Genomic DNA, 10,638 nt, shown 5'->3' with positions numbered 1-10,638 from the left:
AAATAAGGCAATATGCATAATGCAATATACAATATACAAATAAAATAACATTCAACATTCATTAAAACAATTAGAATATTATTAAATACCAGCATGTCAGAATTAAACAGAAATCCACTCAACAGTTACAATAAGTAATTTCTAAACTCCAATCAATAAACAGCAGCAAACCACAGTGCACAACATAATACAATACAAAATGAGAAGCAGAGACGGGGTGCGGGGGTGGGGCAAGGCAGGTGGAAGGAGGCCTTGGCTGGTGGAGTCTCCCCCCCCCCCCCACTGCCATGGAGCGCCAACCTGTCCACTTCTGTGTGTGTGTGTGTGTGTGTGACTTTAAATGCATTTTACACATCTTAATACATCCGTTATACAATTGTCATTGTTTATCTTACACTCTTTGGCTTCCACACACATCCCTCGGGGGGGGGGGGTTCTAACTTAGTCCTAGTTTAGCTGCATCTCCTTAATTACCATCCCTCTTCTGCTTATTTTTAATTGCTGCTCCTATATGTAACCCCACTTATCTGATTGTTATATTTCTTTAAATATTTGCCAAGTATTCCCACTCCTCTTTTATATCTGACTCATCTTGATTTCTTATCTGTTCAAATTATTCCGAGGTAGACTGCCTATTGACCTGGAGGTTTTATTTATTTCATGGCTCCTGGTCAGAACAGACTATAAATTAATATAAAACATATATATTCAAACAAACAAACAGATGTTCCTAGGAATCTTAGTGTAGCAGGAAGTAAAGTATCGCACAAGCCCCACACGGACCCCTCCCGCCTTCCCCGACCCCCCTTGGAGAGGGCATCCCCTAAAGGCCTTCCGTGAATAAGGAAGCGCTAATTGGACAGCTCTCCGTAGGGAACCCTTCTCCCTATATATTTCTCGTGAGTTGACCCTAAAACCCTTCTTCGCTGTACATAGTCCGTGAACGGGTAGACCACTTTCCTGAACCCGAGGTCAATGGGCCGCCGCTTCAGCCAATCAGCGTTAGCGAGCAGGGCTGCTCAGCCCACGGGCGGCTGGGTTTCTCCCAGCACACGCAAAAGTCGCCGGAACCAGGCATGTCGCGGCCGCTGTTCCGCGCCGGCCGCCGTTCGGCAGGCACAGCCACTTCCCTGAAGGTTGGAGGACACCCTTACTTGCTGCACAGCCGAAAGGCGACTGTGGGAGGGCGGGGCGAGAGGGAGGGAAAGGCCCGCCTAAGGGGCGGGGTCTACAGCGGACGGGCGGGTTACTCAGCCAACGGGCGCCGCCATGACGTCAGTGGCAGCCAATAGGCGTCGCTTCGCCGCGGTTGCCAAGGCAGGCGGGCGAGGTGGGAAAGGGGCGGAAGGAGGAAGGACGGGAAGCGGCCGCGCAGGTGAGGAGGGGGCGGGGGGAAGGAAGAGGAGAGGGGGCTCCCGCACCCCCCGGGGGCCCGGCGCCCAGGACGGCCGGAGGGGGCGGGGCCTGGGCGCCAGGGGGCGGGGCTCCTCCCCGTCGCCGCCTCCCTGAGGACTAGCCGCTTGGTTCTGCAAATGGCTTTGCCCAACTGCAGCCAGGGAGGAGGAGGAAGAAGAACAGCAGTGATCATCGTCATAATAGCAGGCTATTGCATAGGGTTGTGCAATCGCAGGGGCCGCCAGGGGCCATCTAGTCCAGCCCCCACTTGGGCACAAAGCAGTCGCAGGGCTGCAGGATTGCCAGCAGACGGACCTCTGCTGAACAGCCTCCAACAAAGGAGAGGGGGAGAGAGAGAGCTTGCCAGCTTGTGTGGTTTGGAGGGGTCAGAACTTCTTCATCATCATCATCATCTTTGAACTGTCTTCAAGGACATGAAGAGCAGGTTGTGGTACTCTATCTGGGGCATAACATAATAATAATAATAATAATAATAATAATAATAATAATAATAATAATAATAATAATGGCACCCAGTCTGACCCCTGCAACACAGGGATCCCCAACATGTGGCCATCCCAACTCTGCTTAAAAACTGCCAGTGAATTGTAGGATCCTAGATTTGGACTGTTAACGGAGAAATCTGACAAAAAAACAAGGACATAAGCCAGGAATAGCAGAGCAAAACAGGAGCCAGAAGGCTTGGTCTTTATTGAAGACTGTTGCGACAGGACTCCCACCTGCCACCAGGTGGAACAAGATGGAAGCCCCAAACAAAAGAGCACCCAAACTTTTATTAGCTGCTAATCCCCATGTTACACCCCCCCAACTACATCACAGTTACATCATGAAAGGGGAGGTCTGGGGGCAGTAATCTGAGAGTATCCTGGACCCTGCCCTGTGGTTCCCCTTGCCCTCCACCAAACACCCATCAAGTGAAACAAAAGAGATATTTACATTTCCCTGTTTCCCAGCCAAGTTAATTCCACCCTTTTGTCTTCATCTGGGTTTCTTATTTCTGGAATGGCTACCTGTCTGGCACTCAGGTATCAGGATGCCAGGGATTATCACTCAGGCAGAGGGGCTGCTGAGGAGCTGAGCTCACAGGTCTATAGGAATTTCTGAAGTTTTCCCAGTGAGCCCAGTACATAGATACATTTATCAGTGAATTGTTACATTTGGTATCACGCAGCAAAGGCCCTTTGAATAGATAGGAAGAAATTGTGATAAAGTGTTTTGTGGGGACAAATCACAAAAGTGATGGTGCTGATTTTGGTAGTGGGCTGCATGTGTGTGATATCTGCTGGAGGGGCAACCCCCCCCAACCTATACATAAATTCCTGCAACAGGCTCCCCCAAGGGTCATCCTGTGCAACCTCCACTGCAATGCAGGAATCACATGGCTAAAGTATTCCCAACAGAAGCCCACCCAAATTCTGTTAAAAAACCTCCAATGAATCATAGAATTGTAGGGTTGGGAGGGTCAGCCAAAGGGCATCCAAGTCCAGCTGCCTGCAAGGCAGGGATCACAGATCAAGGATCCCTGACGGGGCTGCCCAAACTGTTTAAATTTAGATTGGTCTCAACTAGGGCCAGGGCCTTTTCAGTACTGGCCCCAATCTGGTGGAACGCTCTGCCTCATGAGACCAGGGCTCTGCAGGGCCTGCAAGACAGAGCTGTTCCGCCTGGCCTTTGGTTTGGACTCAGTCTGACCCTTCTGTTTCCCTCCCCTTATGGTTTTGATCTATGAGCTACTTTTAAAATGAGGCTACATTTTAAATTGCATTTTAACCTGTATTTTAAATTAGTTTTTTTTCCCTTTTATGTTTTTACTGTAATTTTACTAGTGTTAGCCGCCCTGAGCCCGGCTCTGGCTAGGGTGGGCAGGGTATAAATAAAATATATTATTATTATTATTATTATTATTATTATTATTATTATTATTCAAGACCTCCAAGGAAGGAGAAACCCAGGAATAACAATGAAATGCATTTGTGAGCATAGATCCGCTCCGTGCCTTCAAAGCCTGAAATCCCCCTTGCCAAAGATTCTTGGGAGCTGTAGTTTCTCTTTGCAGAGCTGCATTTCCTAGCACCCTTAACAAACTAACTACAATTCCCAGGATACAGTGGTGCCCCGCAAGACGAATGCCTCACAAGACGAAAAACTCGCTAGACGAAAGGGTTTTGCGGTTTTTGAGCTGCTTCGCAAGACGAATTTCCCTATGGGCTTGCTTCGCAAGACAAAAACGTCTTGCGTTTTTTGCAAGTTTGTTTCCTTTTTCTTAACACCGTTAATACAGTTGCGACTTGACTTCGAGGAGTAACTCATAGTAACTCATAGTAACTCATAGTAACTCATGTGGTAGCCTTTTTTGAGGTTTTTGGTGATTTTTGAAGCTTTTCCAAAACTTTTCCGACACCGTGCTTCGCAAGACGAAAAATTCGCTAGACAAAAAAACTCGCAGAATGAATTAATTTCGTCTTGCGAGGCACCACTGTACTTCTGCAAGGGGGAAGCCATGTAAATGTGCTTTAAAGTGTGTGACTCTGCTCTGAAGTCTTCTTAGAGCGCCAAGTGATTCTCTGCTTTTCTAAATATTCGTATTATTGGTGCTCTCTTGAATTACACCCTGGATAGAGTATCGCAATCTATTCTTTGTGGGGTTGGCCTTGAAGATGTAATATTAATAATAATAATAATTTCAGTTTATATACTGCCCTTTATCAGAAGATCCCAGGTGGTGTTCCACATTAAAAACACATTACAGAACATCAAGGATAAAAACATAATAATAAGAATACTGACAGGAAGCCTATTAATGAAACAGTCATCATAATAACTAGTTATTACTGATACATTCTTTTTATGAAATTGTTTATTTATTTAGTCAAATTTATACACATCTTGATAGTTAAAAACAAACAAACCTCAAAGCAGTTTAGAAAATAATAACGCTGTAAAATCAAGAAAAATACGCAAGCTTTAAATGAAACAAATCTTTGTTTCAAGTACTAAAACAGATTCAAATCCCCCCCCCCCTTTCCAAGCATCCGAACAGGCTGGACTAAATGGGAAGATGCCTGCCTGATCTCAAGAGGCAGGGAGTTCTAAAGCCTAGCTGCTGCCATACTAACTGATCGAGTTCTTACTGTTGCAACTGGCGCATGGAGCTGAATTGAACCTGGGCAAATATTTCACGGCCGGTGTGTTTTTCCTGTGTCTTGAGGGCAGCATGCCCCAAACGTCTGCTTTGAAGTATTTTACATAAACAAGAGTTTAGTAGTAGTATGGGGGTTATTAGGTTGTTTTTCTTCTTATTTTTATTGTCTTTTGTGTTTCTTATACTGAAATGTGATGTTGTGAACTGGATCTAGGGAGGTGTACAAATTTTAATAATAATAATAATAATCATCATCATCATCATCATCATCCAGTGGTACCTCGGTTTTCAAACATCTCCGTTGACGAACATTTCGGTTTTTGAATGCCGTAAACCCGGAAGTGCAGCCACACCTCAGGTTACGAACACGGCAGGCTGTGCATTTTTGGTTGCGGAGGGCGCCGAACATAGAAGTACTGGAACGGGTTACTTCCAAGTTCGGCGCTTGCACGTGCGCAGAAGCACAGAATGACGTCACACGCATGTGCAGAAGCGCTGAATCACGTCACGCGTGTGCACAGATGCAGCACTTCACGCTGCGGGTTGCGAACGTGCCTCCCACATGGATCACATTCGCAACCGAAGGTATAACTGTAAATGCTTCGGTTTTCGAACACACCTTGGAAGTTGAACATACCAAGCGGCTTCCACTGAGTGCAAGATCCTGAAGCCTAGCTGTTGGCTATTGAGTTTTCAGTTTTTGAACATTTCAGAACTCGGAATGGTCTTCCGGAACAACATACGTTCAAAAACTGAGGTACCGCTGTAATAGTCATGAGTAATCATTTGTCTATTTATAGAAAGGATCTGTTTTGTTGCTGCAGGAAAACCTGCATCCTGGTTCCTTCTCTCCAGAAAAAGGAGTTTCTCAGAGCTGCTAACAAGGTATAAACCACAGTGAAAATTAAACCGCAGAATTATCCCTCTCCAAAAAGGGAAACACACAAGCAGGATTCGAACACAAGAGCAACTCTCCCCTCCTGCAGTTTCCAGCAACTCTGATTCAGAAGCATTGGTGCCTCTGACTGTGAGTGCAGGTCATAAACATCCTGGCTAGGAGCCCTCTAGAGCCCTCTCCTCTGTTTTACATTATGATTATTATTATTATTATTATTATTATTATTATTTTATGCCACCCATCTGACTGTGTTGCCCCAGCAACAGAATAGTAAAATTTGAAACCCTCCAGCATTAACAAAGGAATGTGTCCCGTTTTCTTTTAAAGCCATCCAGGATGGTGGCCTTTCTCCTGTGGCAGTCAGTTCCACAGTCTCACTGCCAATTTGTTTCAATCCCATCTGTTTTTCTCTCTTCCCCCCCTTGCAGAGCTCCATGGGTTTGGCGGCCGCCCCCTACGCCTGCCGCCCGGAGCCCCTGGCACCCTCCTAACAGATGCCCCCGGGCACCACGCCATGAATCTCCTGGTGACCAAGGTGCTGTCCCTGGTGGGGGTCTTTGTGCTGATGCTGGGGGGGTCCTTGCTACCTGTCCGCTTCATTGCCACCGACGGCGAGAAGGTAGAGCGCTCCCAGCGCATCATCTCCGTCTGCAACTCCTTCGGAGGCGGCGTCTTCCTGGGCACCTGCTTCAACGCCCTGCTGCCGGCTGTGCGAGAAAAGGTGGGGCGCAAATTGGGGGGGCGATGCCATGTGGAAAGGACCTTGAAGGCCACGTTGAGCCTCCCGGGGCCTGAGGTTTCCCCATGGCCATGGAATGGAGCCCCCCTATTCAGAGGCATTCTACCTTTGAATAAATAACTTTACTCAATCTGGGCTTCCCTCCCTGTCTGTTTGTGGAGGGCAGGATCAACACAACCCAGCAGCCACTGCTGTGAACGTGTGTGTGAGGGGGGTTCCCAAGGGCCGCCTCCCCTTCTACGCAGCCTTCTGGGGGCCATGGAGTGGGCAGGGCTTGGCCAATCTTCTTTTAAAGCCATCGCATTTGGTGGCCATTTGTGCTGCTGCCCTGAGACCCTCCTCCCCTCTCCTGGCTGGGAAAGAAGGCGCCAGTCCCCGCTGAGGATGCCAAGGGGCGATCCTGGGGGTTTGTTCCTATAACTGTTCCCACCTTGTTAGCGGGTCTGAAAAACTCCTCCTGGGAGACCAGGATGCGAGTTTCCCTGCAGCCAAGAGACACTTGACCTTTCCATATTGCTTGGCTGTGGTGGGCAAAGGAGAGGGAGGGGCTTTCCTTTGCAGGCTCCCCAGACGCTCGTGGGTGACCCCCAGGTCTCAGGTGCCATTGGCCTGATCCAGCCAAGCTGATCTCCACTGAGCTGGGCAGAGGGAATATTTGGAGAGACAGCAGACAATTGGCTCAGTCTGCAGACCATCTTGTGGGTTGTGGGTTTGAGTCCCATGTTGGGCAAAAGATCCTTGCCTTGCAGGGGGTTGGGCTGGATGACCCTCAGGTTTCCCTTCCAACTCTACAATTCTATGCTGCCTCCCCCTTGTGGCAGGGAGTTCCGCTGCTTCACAGCCTCTTCTCTCCCCTCCGCAGCTGGCGGAGGTGCTCAAGGTGGGCAACGTGGTGACCGACTACCCTCTGGCTGAGACCATCATGCTGCTGGGCTTCTTCATGACGGTCTTTGTGGAGCAGCTGGTGCTGACGGTGCGCAAGGAGCAGCCGTCCTTCATTGACCTGGAGACCTTCAATGCCGGCTCGGACGCGGGCAGCGACTCTGAATTCGAGAGCCCCTTCCTGGAGCCGCCCTCCAAGCGCCACCACTACCACCAGGGCAGCTCGACCAGCCACAGCTCCAGCCAGTGCGGCCTCAACGTCCACGAACTCTCGCGCTCGACTCCGCTGCGCCTCTTCAGCCTGGTCTTTGCCCTCTCAGCACACTCCATCTTCGAGGGGCTGGCGCTGGGCCTGCAGGAGGAGGGGCACAAGGTCATGAATCTCTTCCTGGGCGTGGCCATCCACGAAACGCTGGTGGCTGTGGCGCTGGGCATCACCATGACCAAGACGGGCCTCACCCTGCGCGAGGCGGCCAAGCTGGCAGGCGCCGTCAGCCTCATGATCCCGCTGGGCATCGTCATCGGGATGGGCATCGAGAGCCGCCACAGCGTGGCCTCCAGCGTGGCCTCGGTGCTCCTGCAGGGCATTGCCAGCGGCACCTTCATCTTTGTCACCTTCTTTGAGATCCTGGCCAAGGAGCTGGAGGACAAGAGCAGCCGCCTCCTCAAGGTGCTCTTCCTCGTCCTGGGCTACGCCGTCATGGCCACCCTTGTCTTCTTCAAGTGGTGACGCCGTGGCCTCCAGGTGGGGAAGCTCTTCCCCACCTCTGCCACCCTCAGCCACGCCCCAAGCCATGCTAAAGAGTTCGGAGGGCCGCACACAGATTGCACGGCGTGATGTGGCGTAGGCTCCGTGGCCTTGAGGCCGGATGGAGGAACGAGACGCTTCCTGCTGCCCCCTTAGACACCCACACTCCGGACCAGGGGGACCAAGATAGGACATGGCACTGCCTTGCTCAGCTCCCCTCGCTCTCAGGGAGACCCGAGTCCCTGAGGCAGCTTGGCACTCGTGCCTTTCTCCTTCCCAGATCCTGGGCAACCCCTCTCCTGCAAGGCATGAACCAGTCAGGAGCAAGGTGGCAGGGGCCACGGAAGGTGGCAGAGCCACAACAGGACCTGGGCCTGATCAGTTCCCGCTCCTTTTTCTGCCCTCCTGGCAAAGCTCTTGGCAGCCGGCTAATCTGTGGCACCTCTTCAGGGTCAAGGGCGCAGAAAGGGCGTCTTTTCCCCCTCTGGCTCCCCCTTCTTTTCCTGGAGGTGAGGATTGTGGCGGCAAGAGGGGAGACCTGGCTGCACAGAGTTTCCCTCCAGGCCTGTGCAGTTTCCTCACAGATTTTGCTCTTGTGGACGCAAAATCCTGCTGGGACGTTCGTTGGGTTTCTTAGGGGGCGCAGGGAGGAGATCCCCTTGTGGGCTTTTGCCAACGGTTGGCTGGTGGTCTGGCCCAGCCAAAGCTCACTGGCTGCCAGGAAGCCAACATTCGTAGAGTCTCTCCCTGCAAAAGGTTCACTTCCCCCTCTCTGCAAAAGGCTCATTTATTCCTTCTCTCTTGCTGTGAGCAGATTTGCCAGGGAGCCCAAATCCACAGTCTCTGTCTCTCCTTTTTCATTTTCCTTTGATTCCCACCTGGCCAAAGCCAACCCCCTTGTCCCCAACCCCACTTGGAGCCGCCTCCAGCTTTCTCCTACTGGCTTCTTCTCCTCTCCCTTTGCGCCTGAGTGCGCAGGTGACACCTGAGCCTCTCCTTCCTTCTTCCCAGTCGAGGGGACCTGCTGCTAACGGGGCGTCATGCACTTTCCTAATCTCTCCAGCAGCCGGGGATTTGCAGCACAGACAGAAATCGCCTCCTGGCCCCCAAATTCTCTGCCTCCTTGTATTTCTAACGCTTTCCTTGAAGGGGAAGGGGTTGTGGAGCAGGGCTGTACCCCAAAAAGGTGGAAAGCCGGTTTGCTGGGACCCTTGTGGGCTGCAAGGAGGAAAGTTGCCATTGCTGTTCCTTTCATTTATTTGTTCATCTGGGGTCTGAAGCCAGAGAGAGAGAGAGAGAGGGAGGAGGCCTCTCGGCTGCTGAGTCCAGAGGCTTGGATGGGCTAATGGATCCCGGGAGCACAAAGAGCAGGTGGCATGCAGACTCTTTCCTGCACCACTTTCAGGGTGGAAGGACATGCAGGAGGCGGGGGGGGGGTCTCAGGCTTCCTGCCACTGCTTCCCACCCCCAGCTCTGGCACCAGAGTTTTGGCTTGGATTCATGCTGGGAGAGAGACTCGAACACGAGGCTCAGAAGTAGCAGCTGGCATGTGCCAAGGCCTCACTCTTCTCCTGTGCCCACCCTTCAGTTTCTGCAGTGGGAAAGGGAGCTGTCCTTCTTGCTGGCCCAAAAGGATCCGGCAGAGCTGTCTTGTCAAAACAACATTGCGCTGGGGCTTTTTGCCACCTGGCGAAAGAGGCTGGTGTGACACGGAAGCTTGCACTGTCCTTTGGCCCCACCAAATGAAAGAGCGGCCATATCTCTGGCGGATCTCTCTCTTTTTCTTAGGGGTCTGGGATTAGGGTTCCATCGCCCCCCAACCAAGTCTGCAGGTATCCTGTGTTGACTTAGCTTGGCTGTGCACTTTCTGCAGAGGATATGCTGCCCAGGCCCACGTTTTGCAGGGGATCCAAGTGCCTCCCTGGCTTTCCTTGGGTGTGGTGAGAGAGGGAGCCTTGGACTCTGGGGCTTCAATGCTGGGAAAAGTTACCTGCTTGTGAGCAGAACACGTTGACGCTGCTTTTCCATTTAAATCCACATCCTTTCCCCCCACCAGGACTTTGAATTTAGCACAGAGGAAATTGTGCACATGTGATATTTTTGCATTCTGCTCTGGGGACAGGGTTTCTATTTTATTTTAATAATTCAGCGTAATCTCCACTGTGCTAAAAAATGATAATAACAGTCACCGGCCTTTTATTCAGCCGCTCTTTAAATAAAACACCTTTCAAATTTTGCCACTTTTCTCTGGCCCTGTTTATTGGGGGGAGGGGAGCTGTACTCTGTTCCAGGCCAATTTTTGCAAGTATAAAACTCCCAAACCAAAATTCCTCTGGAGATGTTTGGGTTCTTCTTTGCAGCGCGATTTCCTTCAAGATGTTGTTGGTTAGGAATAAGTGCATCAGCAGTGGATTTACACTGGACTGTCCAGACTCCAACCTGCTTTATTCGTTTTTCTGCAATGCTCCCCCCAAACATGACCCCATTATTGCATGGGCTTAAATGGTCCAGTTCTGCAGCAAAAAAGTGGGGCCAGAAGAATAAACGGGAGCATTTGCGGCCTGGTTGAAAAGCTACCGGGTTTCACCTGGAAGTTACCAAGCTCCCCAACAACTTTGGATGTCCAAAGAGATTTCAAAAAGTGTTGAATTTATACCACAAAATGCAAAAGTGGGGGTTGTTTAGAGGCACCACAACACCATCCTGAGCACAACAGAAAGTGAAATTTATCCTAAATTTATGGGGTCCTGCAGTTTTTGTGGGGGGTTGTAAATTCTGAGCCGCCCCCTGTGGAAGTGACTGTCGGACAGAGC

General features: G+C 50.7%; 1 protein-coding gene across 2 annotated transcripts; it reads left to right on the top strand.

Annotated features, from left to right (window-relative positions):
* The first annotated feature begins 1,303 nt into the window (after positions 1–1,303).
* On the top strand, positions 1,304–10,060 carry SLC39A3 (solute carrier family 39 member 3). 2 transcript variants are annotated; one of them, XM_083484124.1, is made up of 4 exons: positions 1,325–1,375; positions 5,383–5,443; positions 5,885–6,177; positions 7,058–10,060. In XM_083484124.1, exons 3-4 carry the CDS (start codon positions 5,971–5,973, stop codon positions 7,805–7,807), a joined length of 957 nt encoding a protein of 318 aa, XP_083340250.1. In that variant the 5' UTR covers positions 1,325–1,375; positions 5,383–5,443; positions 5,885–5,970; the 3' UTR covers positions 7,808–10,060. The 2 variants fall into 2 exon arrangements, with proteins under 2 accessions (XP_083340249.1, XP_083340250.1); XM_083484123.1 differs by lacking the exon at positions 5,383–5,443 and having other exon boundaries at positions 1,304–1,375.
* Positions 10,061–10,638: the final 578 nt, after the last annotated feature.

Source organism: Podarcis liolepis, assembly GCF_965112155.1.
Source record: "Podarcis liolepis genome assembly, chromosome: 18".
NCBI lineage: Eukaryota > Metazoa > Chordata > Lepidosauria > Squamata > Lacertidae > Podarcis > Podarcis liolepis.
Note: the sequence above shows the minus strand (reverse complement) of the source record. Positions and strands in the feature narration are given on the sequence as shown.